The sequence below is a fragment of the Brassica napus genome, chromosome A7 (assembly GCF_020379485.1).
Source record: "Brassica napus cultivar Da-Ae chromosome A7, Da-Ae, whole genome shotgun sequence".
Classification (NCBI taxonomy): Eukaryota; Viridiplantae; Streptophyta; class Magnoliopsida; order Brassicales; family Brassicaceae; genus Brassica; species Brassica napus.
In genome coordinates, this window is record NC_063440.1 from 26,373,802 (window position 1) to 26,398,050 (window position 24,249).

The 24,249-nt window shown below is 32.4% G+C and overlaps 2 protein-coding genes across 2 annotated transcripts; both read right to left on the reverse strand.

Annotated features, from left to right (window-relative positions):
• Positions 1-3,558: 3,558 nt before the first annotated feature.
• On the reverse strand, positions 3,559-4,446 carry LOC125576367 (auxin-responsive protein SAUR50-like). The gene has a single exon (XM_048736275.1). The coding sequence runs from the start codon at positions 4,367-4,369 to the stop codon at positions 3,932-3,934; it is 438 nt and encodes a 145-aa protein (XP_048592232.1). The 5' UTR covers positions 4,370-4,446; the 3' UTR covers positions 3,559-3,931.
• Positions 4,447-18,599: 14,153 nt separating this feature from the next.
• LOC106421594 (aldehyde oxidase GLOX) lies at positions 18,600-20,666 on the reverse strand. Its single transcript, XM_013862421.3, has one exon. It carries the CDS (start codon positions 20,467-20,469, stop codon positions 18,805-18,807), a length of 1,665 nt encoding a protein of 554 aa, XP_013717875.1. The 5' UTR covers positions 20,470-20,666; the 3' UTR covers positions 18,600-18,804.
• Positions 20,667-24,249: the final 3,583 nt, after the last annotated feature.

Sequence of the window (24,249 nt, forward strand, 5' to 3'; positions counted from 1 at the left end):
ACAGTTAGTTAAAGTTAAAGCCAAAAAAAATTCACCAACTAGTTATTTAAATAGAACTTCTTCCACATGAATAAACATTTTAAGTTATGAATTAATCGATTCCTGAACCGATTTGGCTATTTTATACTTCTATTTGAAGTTCTGATTACACGAGTATGGGTTGTTGCATGATGATTCATGCATCAGAATGGGCATATAAGCACCACCATCAGTCTCGGTAAAGAAAGAGGAAATCGAACCTCGATCATACCGCGCGAACTGGTTATTTCTTTTTAGTCAATCTTAATGATTGGCTGATTTCGAGTCGTTGGGTCTTTCCTAAATAGATTTGGGGTTGGGCAATAACGTTCCACTCTCCAAATTGTCAGAGCGTGCAGACAAAAACCCGTGTAGAACATTTTTTTTTTGGTTATTCTAAATTTTCTTATATAAAGATAGAAACCAGAGAATTGTTTCAAGAAACACTTTCAATTTTCATCAATTTACCTAAACGTCTAGAAGTCCGGTTTTACACAATGTGGTTGTGTTTGAATTTAGTTTGATACATATACAAAACTTTGGACTTGTTAAGTTCAATTAGTTAACTAATTTGTTTTACAAATCTCGAACCTTTTCTGTTACTATGGATTTGCACCTTCGAAAACACCCCCAAAAGATTAAATATCTAGGTTTCTGCACGAGCTGAGCTTGTCATTCACTAAAGGCTAAAGCTAATCAAGATTTGCCTATCAAGATTCTTTCAAATACCACCCATTTGTATATCAACTATAAATCAGTTCCAGCTAAACCTTAGTAACCGTAAACAAGCTTATGTTAGTGTTGATGTATTCAACGACTAATGTAGTGAATGATGCAAATATCCGTTTTAACAAGTCACCATGATAATGAAACGAAAATAGTAATAATAATAATGAAACGAAAAACGGTAAAAACATTTCATCATTACCAATTTACCTCAAATTATCGTTATAGCTGATGAATCAAAATGATTCCAAATGTAGTGATTCATGAAATAGAAATTGACAAGTGTCATCACTTAGCTACCTTACTCTCCTTTTTCCAAGGGAATTTTCCTGACCTCAAAAAGAATTTGGCAAAGGTATGTCGCTACAACGAGTTAAGGAGAAATTATTTGCGAATGACTTTATTCACATTTTGAGCTCGTTTCAGAAACCTGTTTTCTTTTGCTACTACTTACAGAAAATTTTGAAGAAATAACATATAATTGGACTTATAATCTGACCTTTTGGATACTTAAAAACGAAATCATGGGTGTTTCTTATTTTCATCATACTGAAATCAAAACCTAGAGTTAGTTCTTTAACCAATAAATTATTTATTATAAATCTAATAATCCAGGGGATAGTATATAGCTGATCGTTAATCATTAGAAGAACAAGGGTAAAAATGTAAGGTCAAGGCTTCAATCCCACTGGGCCTCACTTCGCTGTCCTTTGGAACGAATCTCTCATCTTCTCTTTGTTTTCTCGACTCTCATCATTTTAATCCTAAATAATTGTTGTAGCAAAAGGACATCTTCCTCGTTAATGATCTCCTTCCTGGCTGCAACTATCTTTACCCGACATCGTTCTTTTAACCATTCGGAGAAGACTATATCCATCACGTTGATCAGATTTAGACCAAGATTCGCTTTCACTCGTACCATATTAAAAGGGGCTTTAAACATAGTCTTTTCTAACACAGTATTCACCGTTGATAACAATTGTGGTACATCCACGTGCATGGCGTCATTTCTCTTTCTCTACCCCAACTCGACTTTCGGTTCATACTAAAAATTCATGCTGTATACTATTCCTCGAATAATCTGCGTAAGCATATATGGGTCCTTTATGTATTCATCATATGTAATGTGAAGTTTTGTGTGGGTATAGAATTTTAAGTACACGACGTGTTCTAAATGTCCTATATTTGTCGATGCAAGAGAAAAAGGATCATGTCGTAGGTATTTTATTTATGCTTTTATGGGTGATTGTTACTATATAGGTTGATGCTAGTGTAACTCTTTTGAGATGCTAGATTCCTTTTCATTTTGGTTACAAGCCTACAAATATATTTTCACAACCGTTTAATTTTAAGTTCAACCATCTTCTCTATCTATGTCTTCGAAGTTCAAAACAAGCAACTTTACTTGGCCGATTATAAATATATCTTTTTGTTCATTATCACATTGTTTTCTGATAAATCTAGCCATGTTTTCTTCCATATAAACAAAGCGGAGGAAGGAAATGAATTAGAACAGAATCCAAACTCTCTTAGCACAAACCTAGCTGTCTGAACATTCTAAAGTAGATTACGGCGAAATAAAGAAAAACACCAATATGACAACATTATGTACCGTAGACTGTACTTTTCACTGTTCGAAGAACGTGCGAAAAAGTTTGATGAGAGTGAAAACAGAGGCTATTACTGATATAGTCTTATCCTTCACATGACCTGGTCGGATTTGTTTCCTTCTTTTTTCCAGTTACTTCGGTCCAATTATAAACTACTTAAACTTCGCCCGAAGTTAATAAAGTAAATAACTTTTAGTAGTAAATTCACACCAACTTTTTTTCTATCTAAACGTTAGAGGTTCCTTATTTAAGACTATATACTCTCTATATATCACATCAATGATATTTTTTTTTTTGGGGGGGGGGGGGGGGGGGGGGGGGGGGGGGGGGGGGGGGAATATATCAATTTAAGTAATGTTTTCAGTTTTTTTTCTTTTTTTTCTTTGGTAAAAATGTAAAGATGTTTTCAGTTTTTCGGTTTACATACAATATTAATTATTTGTTACTTTAACCATTTATACTATATATTATTTTACTATTTGTTATTGTAGTATAGGTAAATAGTTAATTATGTTTTAATTTTGAAAATTACTAGAATATATAAGATAAATAATCGTAAAACCCTATAAACTACTCCTTCCGTTTTTTAATATAAGTCGTTTTAGAACTATACACATAGATTAAAAAAATTATTAATTTTTTATATTTTATAAACAAAAATATCATTAATCATTTACTTAACCACAAATCAACCAATATTAAAATAGAAAGTATGTTATCATTGGTAATATAATATTAAATATTAATAAATTTTACATAGAAAACCGAAAACGTCATATAATTTGGAACAAAATTTTTTCTCTAAAACGACTTATATTAAAAAACGGAAGGAGTAGTTTACAGTAAGAAATTATTGTCATTATGTTAAGTTAAAAATTTAGTTTTAATATTAGTCAAGGCAATCTTTTATAATTATTCTGAAATTACAAAGATGTAAACTATTGATCGGCTTTACTAATTTTTATTGTTTAAGAGCATCATCAGTCCCATTTTATTTTTATTTTAAAATATAATTTGGAATAAAAAACAAATTAATTGGTAATTTATTTTTTATTTTATAATAAAGTGAAAAATAAGTTTATTCTATAAATAGAGTAATCTATATTTTTTGTTCATTACTTTATTTTTTACTCAAAAATAAATACTATTAGAATAAACCTTACCTATATTATAGAATTACTATAATTTTTTAAAAAAGGTAGAATGAACCATATAACTGTTTAATAAATAGAACAATGTTCATACATTAATCCGCTGGAATCTTGCACATAGATTTTTAGAATCAGAAATCAAATTTCTCCAATAATAAAAAAAAAAATTATATACAATTTAATTGAACTGGGAGGAGACAGAGCCAACACCAATTTAAATCACATTTAACGGCCATCTCCTCTGTATTTCGTCTAACTCAGCTCAGTAAACTCGCCGCCTCGCACAGGACGAAACCAATAAATAAATAAGAGCCTGAGTCAATGGCATGAACGGCTGCTACCATGGCGAGTCAAACCAACCAAGTCAGGACCGGCTCTCTTTTTTATTACTCTATTTACTCTGTACGTACGTTGCCGACAAAATGATCACCATATTGCTTTCTCGGAGACACCATTAAGCAACGGCCGAGATTCAATCCATCGATCGCTTCTGATCTCCACGTGGCAGTTCTTCTTGACATCATCGGGACAAGTAAACCCTCTTGACCGGGAAATAAACCGGATCGACTCCTCGAAAACCGATTCTTCGCAAGGGAAAACCAAAGGACCCTGGTTAACGAAACCGAACTCTTCCTCCGCCTGAACCAGAAGATTCCATAGGATGGGATGGTTCAGATACGACGCGCGCACCACAAATCTCCTGCAGCTGCTACCCACGTAGACCGCCACGTGTCCTGACGGTACATCCGACGGTACGCTGCGGCGGAAAGAAGATGTCCGCGCTTGGTCGCGCCACCGTCGGAGCATCTGTCTCAGCCTCACAATGTGACGTATCTTACTGCATTTCCCGAGACCTCCAGCCATTTTTTTCCGGTTAAGTATTTTTTTTTCCGGTTAAGTAAGTGTTTAAAGAGAGAAAATGTCAGAGGGGTTTTGAGAGTTTGCTAGGGACGAAGTTTATATAGTAAAGGAACTAACACAATGCCACTGGTACTCAAAATATTTACGACATTGCCTCTCTATGATCCTAAGAATTTTTGTAATATATCATCATTCCATTATTATTTTCAAAATAGAGTTTTTTTTTGAGAAAAATCAAAATAGAGTTATTGTATAAAATAATCGAATCATACTTTAATATGAAATTAGAGAAATGATTTTTTTAAAAAAAATTGATGACTATGCTCGCAGGGCCGTCTAACAGCACGCGCAAATGGAGCGGTCGAACAGGGCCCCGAAATATAAAAATAAAAAATTTAAGAATTTTTCAAAATATGTAGATAAATTATGATAAAAAAACTTTAAAATTTTAGATATAATGCTAAATTTAGAACTTATAATTAAAAAAATATCAAACAAAGTTATTAAATATTAAAATTACGTGATAAAATATACGATTAATATTTTTTTTGAACAGGGCCTAAAATTAATTCGAGACGGCCCTGTATGCTCGAATTTTGGAATAATTATATTTTACTTCAATTATTTTTGGTAAATTAGAGTTAATAACTTTTCAAAATAAAACTAGAAATGAAAAGTGGAATAGACGTAGAGATACTCTTATGTTTCCTGTATTATTTTTTATTTATAAATTATATTAGTGTGATGGGTTAAGATTCGAGAAATTAATTTTGCTGATCAGATGATTGGGGAAATTAATTTTAAATAATTTGTTTAGAAGAGAGAATCAAAGACTAGTATGTTTTCTTCTTCTTCATACAATGGATGGCGCACGAAGCATTCGTAGGTGATAGATTCGACATGTGAAAACTATCCTTTGATTATTCATGGTCTTAATAATTATGCTAATGAATTTAGCGATGATAAAGGATTGAATTCTATTAATTGAATAAATAAGTGTCACTTTAAAGAAAAAGAAATGGTAGGGAAGTAAGAGCATGTGGTAGTGTTGGATAAGACGACCAGTCTTTGGAAAGAGTTCAGACATCGCTTTGGGATTTGATTAGGGACATATTAGAGTCAATCTCTTTCTTTATGTTCATGCATGTTCTGTTTAGGTATAATCAAAGTGTTCAAACGTTAGAAGCAAATAACCTGATGATATTCTATGTTTTGATCTCCTATAAAGGTACTTAGTAGTTAATTTCACACGTAGCTTACTAGTTCATATCTAACATAAGTTGACATGCACATTCAGTTAATTAGCTAGTTCTCGCATATTGTTTCTGTACAGTTAATTAACGCATTAACAGAGAAAATCTGAAATAATTAACTAGTTCATGCACATTCAGTTTATATGTATAATTTCTTTAGATGAAAAAAGACTAAAGTGATTTTAACAACAAATTATGTATACTGAAAAATATTGTATACAGATAGTTCGTGCATGCTTGTGGCAAACAAGGGCATTACCATAGCGGTCGTCTGAAGGGTCAAAAACTTTATATATATTATAAACAATAAATAATATATATATATATAAAAATAAAGTTTTTTAAAATATTATTATAAACACAAACTACATATATATTATTAAAACTAAAAAAAAATAATTTCGGCGCACGGAAAGTGGGAGAATTTATGTTAAACAATATAAATAAAACCACCACATGGGTAGCTGGGAAAAGGTATAGGAAAAAGTATTTTAAGCAATGTAATTTAAATTCGTATATGTGATTCAATACTATAATCAAAACATAGAAAACTATATAAATGGTTCTCCTACCAGACGCAGTTAAGATTAACTGAAGATGCTTTTATGTTTTAATGAGAAAATTAATTTAGTACTTGGCATACGAAATGCACAATAATGTAATACGGCGTACCACACCAAAACATCACTTATCTTGTAGTTTATATTGTGTCCATGCCCCCATGTGCGCGAATGTCTCATCTACAATTATTTATTTATATTTTCCAAGTAACAAGCAATCAGCCAAAAAACAATTTTCATGTATTGGACTTAATTAATAATCTCTACATTTATCCATATATACATCACACATTTTCATGTGCTCAAATGCTTGGATCATTGTTACTGTCAGTCTAATCTGAAGCAGGTTTTCCTTAAAATTCTAGATGAGGACTAATATATATAAACAGACAGTATATCTTCTATCTGAACTATTGTTAGTTACATATATAGCATTTTTGCAACCATACTTCAAATCTTTACTGCATAGCAATTAAAGTAACCAATTACAGTAAGACTTTTGTGCACCTTAAAGAAATTGTTGAATTCGAAAACATATACAAAATCGCTCATCAATAATCCAATGTCCACACCTCGAGTTCCTATCACTCCTACATATCACATTTTCCGCATGTGGCCTAATAAACCTTGTAATATATGCACTTATCATATAAATTTAGTCATATATTTATGCATATATGTATATATATAATACTAAAGTAATGAAACTGAAAGAGATGATTGAAGCTAATATAGATAAATATATTTTTCAAGTATATATATTACAAAATTCAAGTGAAAAAAGTGGGTCCGAATGCATGTTATGGAAGCAATGATGCACTAATATATATAAACAGACAGTATATCTTCTATCTGAACTATTGTTAGTTACATATATAGCATTTTTGCAACCATACTTCAAATCTTTACTGCATAGCAATTAAAGTAACCAATTACAGTAAGACTTTTGTGCACCTTAAAGAAATTGTTGAATTCGAAAACATATACAAAATCGCTCATCAATAATCCAATGTCCACACCTCGAGTTCCTATCACTCCTACATATCACATTTTCCGCATGTGGCCTAATAAACCTTGTAATATATGCACTTATCATATAAATTTAGTCATATATTTATGCATATATGTATATATATAATACTAAAGTAATGAAACTGAAAGAGATGATTGAAGCTAATATAGATAAATATATTTTTCAAGTATATATATTACAAAATTCAAGTGAAAAAAGTGGGTCCGAATGCATGTTATGGAAGCATGATGCACCCCCCCCCCCCCCCCCCCCCCACCCCCCCCCCCCCCCCCCCCCCCCCCCCCCTTCCCTTACGTTCTCATCCCACTTGTCCCGGTTTAAGGATCTTCTCATTTAATTTCATATGCCTAAGCAAATCTTCATTAATGCTTCTGCAGGTTTTATTAATATTGATTATTTATCATGAATCGAACATAATTATATAGTATAGTTTGTCTTCATAGATATGTTACAAGAGAGTCGATCGTATCGTATGCTATGAATTGGCATAGGATTGTCTCGTTCTGCCATCCATCCATGCACCAGTGCATTAATATGCACGTACGATATGATCAAATAAAAATACTACTTGAGATCAAACAATAAATTAGCTGATCGCTTAATTTGTTTTTACTATGACACAAATCCTATCAAATAGTTTATTCGTGTAATGTCGTTTGTTGAAGCTGCAAAAATATCCATATCAATCCTTAATTATCTTCATACCGTGATTAGGAGAAAATTCAATGTACGCGATTCTTTTGTTTTCATTGTTAAAATTTTTGTACATCATTATAATAATCAATGTTGTAAATTTGAAATAGTTGGCAGAAAAAACGTTGAAATAATAATTAACCAAATATTCAAAAAAGAAGAACAAAACAAAACTAGTTAATTGATTACTTGGAGACGACTTAATTGAGATGATGTGGAGCAACGTTTATCAAAGGTGTAATTAGCGATGACCGATGACACGTCAGTGTCAGAAGATGACATGGCATTTTCTTATAAGAGAAGGACCCACAAGCCAGTAAGAGTAATCTATACTAATATTTATGAGTGATTTAATTTATTTATCATAATTTCTATGATTTTAAATAATTTTACTTACTTGTCATGTTTTTATTAGGTTTTAACTAAACTAGGGTCGGTGTCCGCGCTTCGCGCGGATTACATGCTTAATAAAAGTCATGTCAATTAAAATTTGGAGTTTTGAAGTTTCTGAGAGGGTAAATTAAGTTTTGTTTATTTTATTATGGGAAGATGTTAGAAGCGGTGATCATTATTTTTTTAAAAAACAACACTAAGTTTGAATAATAAATTGTTTTGAGGAATTCACTATTCGTAATAAATTGTTACGTCGAATAATAAGAAGTAATGATCGTTTACTTAGAAAATGTAGAATTTTAATATGTTGTTGTATAATTAATACTGTTCATTCTTTTTGATATAGTTGTATAAATCTTTGTTGTCGCTGTATGAATTTGTGATTAGGATTTCAGTTATAAGTCTAAAAATATTAAATTATTTACTTTTAAAATTTGCAAAATAATATTAAAGATTACAAAATTAGCAAAATAATTCTGCAATATTATGTTATGCAAAACAATATTTAATTCTTAACAACACATTATTCTGGGATATTTAAAAATGTCGAAGAGGTTCCACATGTTTCTTTAATAATATGATACCAAAATACATTTGGTTTATTTCATATTAATTATTTTAAAATAAAAAGCATATTCTACATAATAGGAAAAGCTACATTTGCAAACAATTATAATGATGAAATATATCTATAATAATAATGTATATATTTGTTATTATTAGAGTTTTGGATGAAAGTATGAAATTAATATAACAATACAAATAATGTTTTTATTCAAAATGAATTTCTAATTTCAGAATACCTCCTAGAGGTGGAGGATCTTAGGAGGATGGTTTGACCATGGTGTTGTGAGAGAACTGTTAATTTAACAAAATGAAGAATATGAAAACAAATAATCTTCGCACTTTCTAAACCACTCCTTAAACAAAAGAAATCACTTACACGGATTACTTTTCAAAAGAAAGAAATGGCACAAATAGATAGGAATGAAAAGCGATGAGTGGATGGTGAAATTCTTCAAACTGTGAGGCGGTGGATCTGTGATTTTGAGATTACAATAGTTGATGTTATTTTGCAGGAAATATGTTTAATGTCGACAGTCATTTGACTTAATGGCATAATATATTTTATTTAATTCTCAATAAATGCATTAGATATTATTTGACTCATAATTTACAGTCAAATATGTGACCACACATATATATTGACAACATATACGAATCAGTATCCAGCTAATATTACATTTGCTTTAATTACATAAAGCTCACTTTGTTATGACCTGGCATATTGATTGGTCATGATTATTTTGCCTATGTGGATAGTCTTAGGAAGCTAGAAATTAGCTTCTTTTATATAGTAGGATCATTGATTTATTATTTGTTATTCGCTGAGTCATTAATATATTAATTTAAAATTATTCTTAATTAATCTTGTATATAATTAAAGACGAATGTTAATAATATTAAATTTCTATGTTATATTAAAAACGAATTTAAACAATATCTTTACTGAATTTTATATATAATTAAAAAAGAATTTTATTTTAATAGTATAAAGTTTATATGTTATATGTTATATTAAATAATTGAGTATAAAATAATATAATAGAATTATAAAAAATAAAATTATTCTTATATATATTGTGTTGCTATCTGAAAACAATATTTTATTAAAAAGTTGAAAAAGTTAAGATTAAAAAAAAAATTGATAATTAAATATTACTCAAGCAAAAAAATTATATAAAAATATTTTCTAAACTATTTCTAAGATATGAGTGTTTTAAAAAAAATTAATACAACAGTAAGCATATATTTTGATAAAATATATACTTTGATGTTTGATTTAACTATTTAAAACCATAAATAATAACTTATTATGTTACCATAAATAATAACTTATGGTTTTAGATTAATAAAACATAAATTAATAAGTATTCATAAGAAATTTATGTTTGTATGTGCGGACAAAACACCTAGTTAACCGTATAATAATTCTCTTCTCTTTTGTTTCAAAGATTTGAGGACCTGTTTTTGGTTTTTGGAAAATACGGCGCTCCGTTGTACAATGAAAAATACGGACCCACGGTCTCTTCTCTGTTTTTCTTTCTCTTTTAGGGTTTGAACTTCTTTTCATATAAATTAAATACGTCTAAAGTTTTGTTTATGTTATGTACTACAGTACTAGGCAGTGATTAGCCACCAGCAGAAGGGATGAACCTGATTAAAGTTTGGTTCCACAATATTTTCTGAAAATCAAGTAAATGTAGCTTTGACGTGTAGCTATGTTGAACTGAAATTTGTCATTCTCCACTCAATTTTCTCAAAGAAGGTATTTGTAAGGGGAAAAAGTTATGATATGACGCGTAAAACACAAAAACATAAGTTGGGTTAATAGTATGCTATTGTACTTTATTAAAGCCTACTCGGAATCTTAAGTTTTCACTTGCATCGTAGATTTAAGTTATATCTATCTTTATGTCCAACTAATCAGATTTAAGTTTCATTACTAGTACAAGAGACTAGAATTCTTGTCCGCGCTACGCGCGGATTGTATCTTTTTTTTTTTTTGTCATCAACTTTACAGACTCATATAGACTCTGTGAACCAAACTGGGAGATCTTGATCCATGTGAACTACAAAAGACGTTTCCTTCCTAGCGCTACGGGCTAAGCTATCCGCCTTCTTGTTATGCGTTCTTGGTACATAGATAATCTCTGCGTGGGAAAAACTCTCTTTCAAGCTGTTTATATCCTCCAAATAACTTGCAAATGCTGGCCATTCCTCTGGTGCTGAAACGCGCGGATTGTATCTTATAAACTTATTTTACATCTTTATTATTATTATTTTTGAAGCTCATTTTACATCTTTATATATTTGAATATTTTATACCATTTTACTTTTCAAAAAATTAAAATATCTAAGGTAATGTGTAATTATATGGTGATGGATTTGAGTTTTCGTTGTGATTTTTTGAACTGATAAATTTCACTTTGTTTTTTATTTTACATTTATGTAATTTCTCAGCTGTTATTTTTTTGATCGGGTGTTAATTATAAATCTATTAACTATTTTAAAATAGGAGAAATAGTATATAATAGTGTTTGGTAAATGTTTCATCCAAAAAATTGTATATCCATCAAATATAAAATATTTAAATTTTTGTTTTAATCCAAATTTTTAATGCTCTTATACTTTGAAAAATAAACTGTTTTAACTTAATAGTTTGACTTTTTTTTTAAATTATTCATATTACCAAACTACTGGAAAAAAATATATAAATTTAGTTTTATTATATATTTTAAGTTATCTCTCAGCTAAAATTTCACTATTTATTTTGTAACATTTTTGGAATAAATTATTTGAATATGTTTATAGATTATTTTATTTTAAAAACTATTTGTTTCATCATTTTTTTGTGCCAATTTGAATTAATGATTCATTTAACTTTCTTAATTATATAGTATAGATGTAACAAAATTATGTGAAAGTCGAACATATTTTTAAAATGATAGGGTAGACATATTTTTTTTAAGGAAGTTGTGTTGGAGATGAGAGAATCATCAAGGAGGTGTGGTAGTTAGCTTCGGTCACTGTTGTTTAGAGTCAAGTTTGAGAAACTGGTGTTCATGTTATTACCATATTTCTTTTTCTTGCCTGATTTTATTATTTGCCCAATCAATGTGCTTCTAAAACAGATTTTGCATTCAAACGAAACTTTATTGGTTTGTTCAAGCGTGCTCACATTACTTTTCAAGTATGCTAAATCATTTTAAGATCTTAGTAACTATGACCATTCTAAATCTTTTGAAGATCTTAGTAACTTTGACCATCTGGAGCCAGGACTTTGGGATGCAACTTATTGGGAATGCTTGCTCGAGCTGAATTACTTGACTTTCGTTTGATGTAAAACTCTTTCGATATATTAAGATACATGAAAAATACACCCTTCAATGTTAACCTTTAGGACATTCTACTTACATTGAATAAACTATCCTATCATGTGCTGCTCCTTTCCAATGTTGCAAGTTCTCAATGGTCTACTTAGTAGAAGCACTCCCTATGAGATTGGAGTGTCATAAGCTCCGGTAATCCTGCCGGAGCTTCATCTTCTCCAGCTTCTCATGCTCAAGGAAACAGTTCACGAATGTACACATTAGACTATATGCAATAAGATTTTTAGGCAGGTGATAACCGATTTTACTTAAAGCTAATACATCAATTAAATTTAAAGCTAAAGCTACAAAATCTACAGGTTAAACTTAAAAAAAAAAACAAAAGATCCAAAGCTACATCCTATACCATTCAACCCCATCATATAGAGATGAAGAACGAAAGAAGAGAAAAAATAATAGAAAGAACCTCAAAGAATTCACTTTTCTTTGTCATCGGCATGGAGTACGGAAACGTTGGATACACAGCTTCTAAACTCTGAACTTTCTGGTTTGCGTAATTTCTGGAATTCATGAACACTCTCGGCTCTGGCTGAAACCAAAAGCTGGGATTTAGACAACTCACTAATAGTTTTTGGAACCATGTCATGTGGCAGTTGAGGAAGAGTGACTTCTGCGAAAAGACATATGTTATCCTTAAATTGAGTCTCCTAAGTATCACAATCTTTCTTCAAGTTATTTTTAAAATGTATCACAAAGTCTTTTGCCATGTACACACTCTCTGGCTCAAATTTGTCGAATCCAACCTTCTTCAAAACCACTATCCTCCAAGTTTCAACCTTCTTCATCCATTTTCAAATCTTTAACATCTCCAAAAAGAAAAGAAAAACAGAGCTAATAATTTTCCATTAACTGCAAAAAGTTCAGACGCAAGCACATTCAAATGTATTCATAACATAACATAATGAAAAATAAATGAGCTAAAAATGCAAAATATTGTACTTGATTGAGTTGTCGAGCTCTTGCGCAGTTGCGCAATCACAGCTCCATGGAAATAAACGTGTTACCATGGTGGTAATCGTTCCCTTCACCATTTTCTCTTGATTTCAGACATGAAACCAATCAAAGCTCAATGGAAATGAAAATCTCATAGAGAATTTTTGTAACTATAAATGTCGTAACCTTGTTATTTTTTCAAAAGCATCAGATCGAAACTGGACCCGGCTGTAGATAGCTTCGCCAGAAAAGTTGCTTAGCCAGAAAAGTTGCTTAGACACGCATGCATGGAAGCCGGTGGCGACCAACTGTGAGAGAAATTCTGGCTGCAGAAGGATACATCGGCATATTTATATGGAGCTAGTAGAATTAGTGGAAGATGGCAGTTATAGATCTAGGTAACTAAGGAAATTATAAGATTTATGATGACTATTGATTTTTCTTTAAACTGTAGAGAACATATAGAGAAAAGGCATGGGACAGTGAGGAAAAAGATCAGCTGATCTGGGTCATATTTAATCTCTTGAAAATTTGTTGTTTAAAGAAAATGGGATTCATTGTAATATGATTAGGGAACGGGCTTCGATTAAGGTTGGATTTTATTTAGGCTTGTTAAACTAAAAGTGATGTATAATTTTGATTGGATAGGAATATTTTTGCTGATGTGGCATACTTTAGAAATCTCTAAATTAGTTCTTTTTATATAGTAGAGATTTTGTATATTAAGTTTAAGTGCGAAGAAGAGTGAAGACATAGAAAGGCACATGTAATGTTTAGGTTAATAAAGGCATAAAGAGAGGTTTATTAGGATTATGCCTTGGATTTATTTAGGCAAACGTCTTTCGGCATCTCTAACACCTTATTAGATTCCGCCACGTCTCCATCTCCCCCACATTATTTATTGATTAATACAATTTTTCATAATTTATATTCAGATCATATGTTTTGGTTCTGAACCTAGATCCAGTAATACAAATTGAAACAACCAATGAACATTCTTCTTTATAATATTACCCATTTGTATATAGACTGATGAAACGAGTTTGTATAGTTAGCATATTCAAATTTTATAAGTTTTTAATATTTAGTATTGCAGATAGAGATAAACTATAGATATTACATGCGAAAGTGTAATCATGCACAACACCATATACTCAACTCCAGATTTGGTTAAGTTTAAGCTTTTATTCTTGTTGGTAAAACTAAGCATGGTCGGAAGATTATATGTATATTCTAATTGCGATACCAAAACTGGAAATGGTATTGGAGTTTCTGTGGGTACTATGTATTAATAAAATCAAGAAAGTTTGGACAAAAGACATCAAAATTATTTATATAGTTTTTGTGTAACACTAGATTTGGTTACCTTCATGGGTGTTGGAATGAAAACAAAAGAGGCAAAAAGCTATGTACTTTATATTGTAATAAATTACGTTACAAAAAAAGAAAAGCAAAGAACACAGCCTTGCATTGCAATTATACAATGATAATTTAACATATAAAACTGGTTCTGGTAGAAATGATATTTGTTATGGGCCAAAGGAATAAGTAGGCAGTGACGTACGTACGTATGTGATTTTCAAATAAATTAATCTTAATTAGGGACTTTAAACATTGATAATTTTATAGTACGTGTTACAACATTTTTATTTATTTTAGTTTAAAATAAATAACGAAAGTAGTATTTGTTTAGTTTACAAAAAAGTAGTATTTGATTGATTAAAGAAACTGAAAAATATAATAATTAGCATCCAATTTATATTGCGAAATGATTAGCCCTTACCTCGAGTCCATAGACCAAGCATGTCAATGTTAAGCAGTCCATAGACCAGCTACACAAAAATGTTTTTCTACAAGAAAGAATAATAAATATGTTTATTTATCAAGAATAATATGGACGCTTTAACAAAATTATTCTTTTACTATTTGTAAATAATTAGGTCTTTCATTATCTCATTTATTTTAAAGATTGATTGCTTTTTGTTCACCCACAAACGCTGCAGCTAAATTTTATGTGAATATTTTGGTAAGTTGGTAATTCAGGTTGAAGTCTGACTAAGCTAGAGGTGGATGACAATGTACATTGGGCTGGGTATAATCAAGTTTAATATAAAGGCCGACTCACACTAATCATTTTAAATACGAGTTTATATGTGCTTCCACCTCTAGTTATCCAAGTCATGTTGATAATTAACATATCCCAGAGCCAAGCAGTGTTAGCGATGCAGTGCTGCAGCGGCTTATTTGGTGGGCCTGGTGGAAGATACAAATCTCTATTCTATTCACCGCGCCAAGAGGATCAACGATAATGCCCAAAGACATTCAATTGGCTAGGCGGATTCGTGCATTTCTTTTTTTTGATCGACCGATGATATTATAAATAGAAGATAAAGCTTGGGCCCAAAAATTGGGCTAACCCATACCGGGTAGCAATACAAACGCAGAAGACAAGAGGGCCCTAAGAGCATCCACAACCATCAATACTATTAAAACAGGAACATGCCCTATTGATATTAGTTGAGTCCAATTTAAAAAAAACTGATTTTTATATAACTGCATCTAATTATATTAAAACATTAACTATGTTGTAATTTATAACTTCTTCTACCTCTAGCAGAAGCAGTTATCAGGTTCTCTTTAAAAGCGCTTTTTATGATCATCGATTAATTTCTCAGTAACAAACAAATACAGAACTCAGACACAAATTCAGAGTACACAAATTATATTATCTATCCATTTGTGGTTTCTGAATTCACTTTCTAGCTGGTTTCCTTCGCTCCACTTACTGGTCGAAGACTACAAAAATTAAGACAAAGGGCCATGTTCGAAAATGCTCGTAAGGCATTCGATTAAGCGCCTGCGAGATATAGAGCTGTGCTTGGGCGTGGTGATTTCGTCATAAGCGGCGAGCAAATCGAAGGTCGCGATTTTTTTTTTTTTGAGTTTTGAATGTTTAAAACTGATTTTTTACGACAGATCTATGTATTTGAGACTACTGATACGTAATCACACAAAAATTTGATAATTTACAAGGAAATAGTTGATGGCCGCCATGAAAATAGATTTACAGTGTCAAAACCCTAAAAAAAAATCTGGAAAAGATGATGAAAATTACAATTATGCCACTTATTAAAAAAATAAATAAAAATGCACAACAAGCTTTTGTCGTATAGAATTAGGAAACTGCCGACAAAAAAAAAATTAGGAAACTAATTCCAAGCAACTGAACCAACAATTGCCACCAGGCCACTGAAATTTAATAGTATTGATCCCAAATTTATTAATTACAAAAGTCGGTTTAACCAATTCCAAGCATAATCAAATAAGTTTGATTCTTAATACTTACCATAAATGAAATTTCTTGATCAATTCCTGATTTTAGTCGTTTGTAATAGGAAACCAAAATCATTCTTTTCCTTACACACAGTTATTTTATTTTCATTACACACTTGCTATATTTTCTTTAGCATTTATAAAAATAATTTTACATAAATATTTTTGGTCATTTAAATTATTAAGTGGACATTATACCTGCGGGTAAAGATCTAGAACAAACAAATATGATTTAAAAAAAACGGATATACGGACATATAATTACAAAGACTGAGTGTATGCCAAATCAATCTTTACATTACTATTATTTTATAAAATAGATTTTGATTAAGATTTACATATATATGACTACAAAGAAAAACGTAAATATGATTACATAGAAAAACACAAATATGAAAATTAAATTTCTGAAAAAAAATTAAAACAAAAAATATAGTTAAAACAAAAAATATACCCGCCCTTTTGAGGGCGGGTCAAAATCTAGTAAATCCTTAAAAACAAATCCTTCACAACAACTTTTAGAATATTTTATTTTTTTTTCTTTTTTTTCATCCGAATTTAAAAAAAATAAAAAAATAAAAAGATTGGCCAATCGCGGGCTCCCACGCGGCGGTGGAGCCCGCGCACAGTGAAGAGGCTGTCAGAAAAGAAATCCTTAAATTGGGACTTCAAGAGACAATTGTAGCACAAATTCTTAAATATTTGGGCCCTACATATTATTATAATAATTTATTGTTAAGGATTTATTGTCAAGGAGCTGTGGTTGTGGGTGCTCTAAGAACCTGTTTAGAAAGATAATCAGCATCGCTGTTCTGTGAACGAAGAATGTAAGAAAATATGATAGATGAAGCCAGAAGAAAGATGTTCAATATCTTTCAAGATAGGAAAGATTTCCTTGATCTGTTACTTGATGTTGATTGCTCTGATGAGCGTTGAGCAGTCGGAGAGGAAGATGATATCATCGATTCCTTGATTTGCTGCAGTGGTGATACCTAGACGGAGAGCCAGTGGATGAAACGGATCCAACGCCTTCGGATCCTGAACGTGCTTACGTGCTTAGAATTGATGTAAACACTATTATTTTACTAGAATTGTGTTACTGTTTTGGAGGAGTTTTTTTGCTTTGTTTGTTGTCTACTTATATGAGTTCGTTGAAGCAAGAACGAAGATGATTTGGTTATTGATGTTATGAAAAACCACTACTAACTACTCTTGTCTCTCACCAATATACCGAATTGATTGTGTTTCACCATTGTTCTTGGAAGGCTCTTCGCATTACCGAAAATATATAAACAAGAGAGTGACACAAGTGGAAACGTGCAAGACGGTAAGAACCTAAGAATCTTGAGTTGGATCATATTGCCTACATAGATGCAACTTAGTAAAGTAGTTTTTGTCGTCTCTCTATTTCTGGTCTCTTCAAATTTTTATACACTCTTCACATCGTTCCTTTTATCGACTCTTCCAACTAAAAACGATCGACTACTCTTAAATCATATATAATACATGATGTTGTAAGCTCTTTGAATCAAGAGCAGAGGTGAATTGGTTATTGTTGCTCTATGACAAAAACCATTCTTAACTATTGTTTTCCTATATTGAATTAACTGTGTCATCACTCTTGGATGGTTCGTCATAGGCATGGGCAAAATACCAAGGAACCGAACTGAATTTATAGATAGTCATCAATATTCAAATGATTTAGTATTTAAATTGCGTACAAGTAGTTAAACAAGGAGTGATACATGTGGAGACGTGCAAGACCGTAAGAATCTGATTGGGTTATATCGCTACATACAACGTAATTCATTAAGTAACTTTCTGGACCTTGTCCCTCTATTTCTGGTATCCAATATTTCTACACTTCTCCACGACTTTCTATTTATGGAAGCTTCCATCAATTATCACATCTTTTTCTTCTTTTTCGTAAGTCTTAACTGTCCAAACAAAACCCGGCAAATATGAACTAAGTTTAGCATACTTCTCTTATCCACGACATAGAAATTCCATATGTTCTAATGAAAATAACAGAAATAGAGATTCCTACCCCTTTAATAATGAAACTTTCACGTAGCCAAAAAGTATCAAACATGAAAACTTTACCAACTCAACAAGACACAAGAATCTGATTCCTTTTTTGTAATTTGTATCCAAACAAGAATCTTGTGACATACAATTCCGCGAAATAAAATTTGATTTACTCAAATCAAAAAGTATGTTGGTTCAGTTATATAATAACAAAAAAAATCACACATAACGAACTAATTAATGTTGACGATCACTTTTTTCACTGTAACCTTACCCAAATACCTTCACTCGGTATATCTTGGTTCACCACAAAAACCATGTAATAACCGGGCGGTGCAAGATTAGCAGATCTCGGCGTCTTAACCCTAACCTCATAAGTCCACTGTCCTATTCTCAAAGACGTGACATGATCAAGAACCAAGAGTCTCTGGCTCATTGAGAAGGAATGAGTAGTAAACGAAGGAAACGCCATTGTAACTTTAACCGGAGTTTTCACTTCTCCTAATACTCTAAACCTCAGCCTCAAGACTCCACCGTAATTAACCGTCGAGTGTAATGAAGGACTCATAATCCTTGGACGTATATTCCTATACTGAGACTCCAAATACGACGGCGAGAAAGCCTCTAGCCGGAGCTCCGTCGGGAAAAGCACGCCGGTGAAGTTGTAAAACTCGTGTGGGTTGCTTCCTCCGACGAGAACTCTACCGTCACGGAGTAAAGTCGCGGTCGAATGGTACATTCTCGGTATAGTACTTGGGTTCTGAATTTGAAATCTTGAACCGACCGGTTTATCAGGATGATAAAGATCAGGATTCAAAACCGGTTCACGACCAAGCTCCCAACCAGCAGAGCCTGAAGAACCACCGTTAATTAACAGAACTTGTCCGTTAGGTAAAACGATCATGTCTCCCATTATTCTAGGCCTCGGCATCTTCTCAAGCACCCATTTAGGGTTAGCATCGTTGATCTTGATTCTCGCACACGTGTCAAGACCTTTCACAAAAGTGTTTTCATTCAAAGCAAGAAGGTACGATCCTTTTGGTGCACCGCCACACACCAGAACCTCCAGCTCGATAACTTCTTCTTCAAGATTCTTGATGGGGAGAAGAACGGCGGAGCCGGTGCTCGGATAGCTTCTCGGCTCGCCTCCAGGGATCTTCGGGTAAGTCTTGACCACGGTGTTCTTGGCATAGTCGAGTAAAATGGCTCGGTTATTAGCGAATATGAATAAGTTTCCATCGGTGTTGAGGAACACGTTAGGGTAGAGATTGTTTTCTTGGTCAAGATCGTTGGTTTCCGACAAGAACCTTAAGCTGTACGTGTTTGGAGCGTTTGTCTTAGGGAAAAACTCGAAGTTGAACTCATCTCGACCTCCGACTATGATCTGACGACCATCTGGAAGTACATGGTTCGAAGCGTACCATCTTTTAACATTAAGTGCGTTGTCTATTTCAGACCAATCACAAGAATCATCATCGCATGGGTAGAACAGTCTAGCTTTACGTTCTCCGTCTTTGTCTCCTCCTGTCTGAAGGAGAGTTCCGTCGGGAGTGACTCCTCCCGAGGAGCACCAAGTGTTGGACTGGACGGTCAAAGGACGTATACGGTTCAAAGCGACGTCGTATTCGATAGAGTGCGCGGTGCAGTCACGTTTGGAAACGGAGTCGTTTGGACTGTCCCGGCAGGTTCCGTTAGGGAGAGAGATTTTTGAAGGACCGAAGTTGGATCGGTCGTACATTATGACACGGTCGTTGATGAGGAGCTGTGAGTGCATAGCTGAGATTCCGACGTTGTTTAAGAGAAGCTTCCATGTTCCTCCTGCGCCGGATGCCACGTGGAAGGAGAGGGAGAGGAAGAGGATGAGAGCGAAGTAGAGGAGATGGTTGATGTCGGAGAGGATTTGAGGTTTGGCTTGTGAAGCCATTGTTTCTGTTGTTGGTTGTAATATGGAGTTAATGTCACGGCCTCACGGGTTGGCCTTTTTATATGTATTTTTATGTTTGTGTAGTACATATGTAAAGTTGTAAACTGTCCATGAGATCTACTTTATATGCAAAAATAAAATCGACTATTAATTAATGTCATGACGTATTGACGTTAATAAAGCATAGTAATTACTAATTAGTAACTCACGCCATAATTCCAAAATCATTATGCCAAATTTCCTGTTTTTATTTTGAAAACTGAAATTTAAGTAACTTTGCCTCAAAATTTAAGTAATATAAAAACACAGTTTGTCAATTTTTTTTTTGTTTTCCAAGTTGAAAATTGAATACTTGCAAAAAAAAAAAAATTGTAACTTAATATACTTGCAATTTTTTCCATAATATATAAGCAGTCGTGCCATGTTACATTTTTCCTGTATTTGTAACCTTTTCTATTTGGAAAGTAATCTAATTAACAAAAGTTTTTTTGGTGTAAAAATATAATCTACCAAAAAAAAGTTGACTAAACAAAACATTAAGAACCAAATTATAGACGCTCCACTTTTCACAGATAATATTCTATGACAAACTTCCAGTTTGTAAATAATAAAAGTGTTAGAAAATGCTGAAGAAACATTTAAATTAATTTGAAATTATATGATTTGCGTATTAAATAGATCAATGAGATCCAAAAAGGTTTCTTCTCTAATTGATATTTCATGCAACTATGCAACGTTTGTATGACCAAGAAGCCAACTAAAGCTTTCACATCAAAAATACTAGTTCCACAAAGAAGATGATCTCACATCGCAAAAATATTAACTTATATATCTACACAATCATCTCAAGGTATCCAAGTTTCGGCTGGGTCAATACCATATAAACCATATTAAATCATAACTATCAGGACGTGGTACCAACCTGAAATGTACCATTATATAATGCTGATTGTCGTCGAAGGAACATTTTCTATTGTTGGTTATAACACTATACGTGACGGGTTGAATATTTCTGCCTGATGGTTTGGCCATTTGTTCGTGCGATGATGATATATCAACATCGAATAGTCCTATAATCAAAATAAATATAATTAAGCAACTCAATGTTCTTTTTGTCTCAGGGGTAAATTCTTTTAATAATATGGGTTTTCAACTCCACCGTCAGTAGAAAAATATTAAATGATCTAATATTATATTACGAATATGAAAAACAAATGCGTGGAGCATGTTTAAAAGTACTTTTCAAATGTTAACCCGTGTTTATATTGATTTGATACGGGGTTGAAGATTTTTATTCTGTCACGTTGGGACAACTGTCCTTCCTGATAAAATAGTGAAGACAGCAAATAAAAGTTTTGTAATGTGATCGCAAAAAGTATCCCAGATTGAATCAACGTTTTCGACGATAAAATTAACTGTTTTTAATTGATTTTATCATTTGAGTACTACTCTAAAACCACGTCGGGAAGCTGGTGATTTATTTAATTTAACTTGGAATTATAACATAAGATTTTTAGAGGGGATAAGTATCAAAGAACTGAACTCAACTCTGGAAGATATGTCGGGCAAGACATGCTTATACAAACTGGTCTAAGCATCTCTTTTTTAATTTACAAACTGTAAAGCTTATAAGAATATCTCCACTTGAGTTGCAGTTTATGTCTCTGTGACGGTGCGTGCGTGTAGATGTAGTTTTACGTGACGGACGGGTTACATGCCACCACAGTTTACCCTTTCACGAGCATTCGGAATAACTGAAAAGACAAAAGGTTCGTTTACTCGTTAGTTTGTTAGTCTGTTTCTAGGTGGGCTATGCATGGTTTTCTACTTTTGAGAGAAAGTTTATGCTCAAGCAATTATTTTAAGAATAATGTTGTCTTTATATCTCATGCTAAGAATCGTTTCTTAGCCGAAAAGTGTAAAAAAGAAAATTAAATCATGAGTTAAGAACCCCGGCTAAAAGACCAGGGTTAATCATGCTCTATACAAGTATGATCGTTATTACAAGTCACAACTCATTAGAGACTGCTAATATGTTTTCCTCTTATTTATTCTGGAATGAAAAACAAAATACAATCGGCTGAGTCAAACTCAATAACATAGTTGGGCTTTTGTATCCGTCGAGAAATCCGAGTATGAAGCCCAATAACAAAATGAATTATAGTTTTAATAGTAAACCAACCAATCGAACTCATACCGGACTAACCCAAGTCTATAACCAACCAATCAATCGGAACAAAATATCTCTCTCCTTCTCACAAGATCTCATCGGAGCCACAACACAAGTTGAGTCGAGTGAAAGTATCAAGCAGGGATTCTATGGTTATTTATATCTATCTCATATGTGAATTTCCATGTAATGTTTTGGCTTCTTCTTTCAGTTCCCTTTTGTGGGGTTGAGTTCAGTTCTCTCGTTGGAAACATTACAGTTCAAAAAAAATAAAACATCTCATTTTCTATTTGCATCACAAAATTTGCAATGTTTATATATATCACTACACAAATATTTGTCAAATTTAATCTCAAAACCAATCACTGATGAGTGTGGCCTATCACTTGACTCTGAAAATTAGTCTTGTTCTATACCATGTTCTTCTTAGTAGTGGATTCAACTAGGATTTTGAAGTGTGTAATGAATTTTAAAAACAGCTTCAAAATTTAGTGTTGTCAAACTTGTAATTTAATAAATTATTCAGAAATTTACTGTTACTAAAAAAATTTAAGTTATAGATTTTATATTGCTTGTTTGAGTAGAGTTTTTAGTTATAAAAATAGAAATTCAAATCTCATGGCTTAAATAAGATTTTAGAGTGTTTTAATAAAAATCATATCAAATTCTCAAATTTACCTAAAATCATCTAAAAATCAAGTATTTATAAAATCTGCTACATGTAATCTTCCCCTTTGCTACACTAGATAGTAGATACTGTTTTCACCGGATGAATAACTGTTTTCAATAATTTTTCTTTCCATTTCACTTGATGGGGTAAAAGACGAGTAGTCTGTGGGTTCAAGAGAGTATACCAACACAAGCAGAGTCAAATAATTGTCATGACTTGTTTTAAAGATAGCAGTGAAGATAGTTATGACACATTTAATAAGGGGATGAGTCATGTCCACACATCAAAATATCCATTAAACTCTCACACGACTTATGCATTCCTTATGCATTTATTCTCCTTACCTTTTTTGTTTACAGTGTACACCAATCCTTTCTCCATGACTACCATATATGTATTCAATAACATCTTATCTTCAGTAAACAAAGTCACTCAAAATTCATTTTCGCCAAGATCTCATAGAAAATAAATGTTCACCCTATAGCTATTGCTTGAGGCGGAGTTCTCCATTCATAACATACTACCCCACCAGAAATCAATAATTAAACAAAAGAAAACTAAGTAACGAGCCAAAAAGGCAAACAGTGTAAAATCCGACATGGCTATGGGTTTCAGACAATAGGTTCTGCTGCTTTTTTTTTTTTTGAACACATAGGTTCTGCTGCTTAAAAAGCTTTTCATAGTCTTAAACTTCACTGTTCCCCATACAGAATAATCCATGACTTTTTTTAACGGCTACTTTCATCTCCCTAGGGAAACTAACACGTGGCATTCACCCACTTGTCACAACTTATTTGGCGGGAAGCTAAACAGAAAGAGGACAGTGTCGAGGACCCCACATTTCTCTCCCAACCCACTGACCAAATCACGACAGTGTGTCTAACCACAAAGCTCAGTATATATAAGATTACGCAATGCTTAGCGCCGTAGGGTCAGTTCA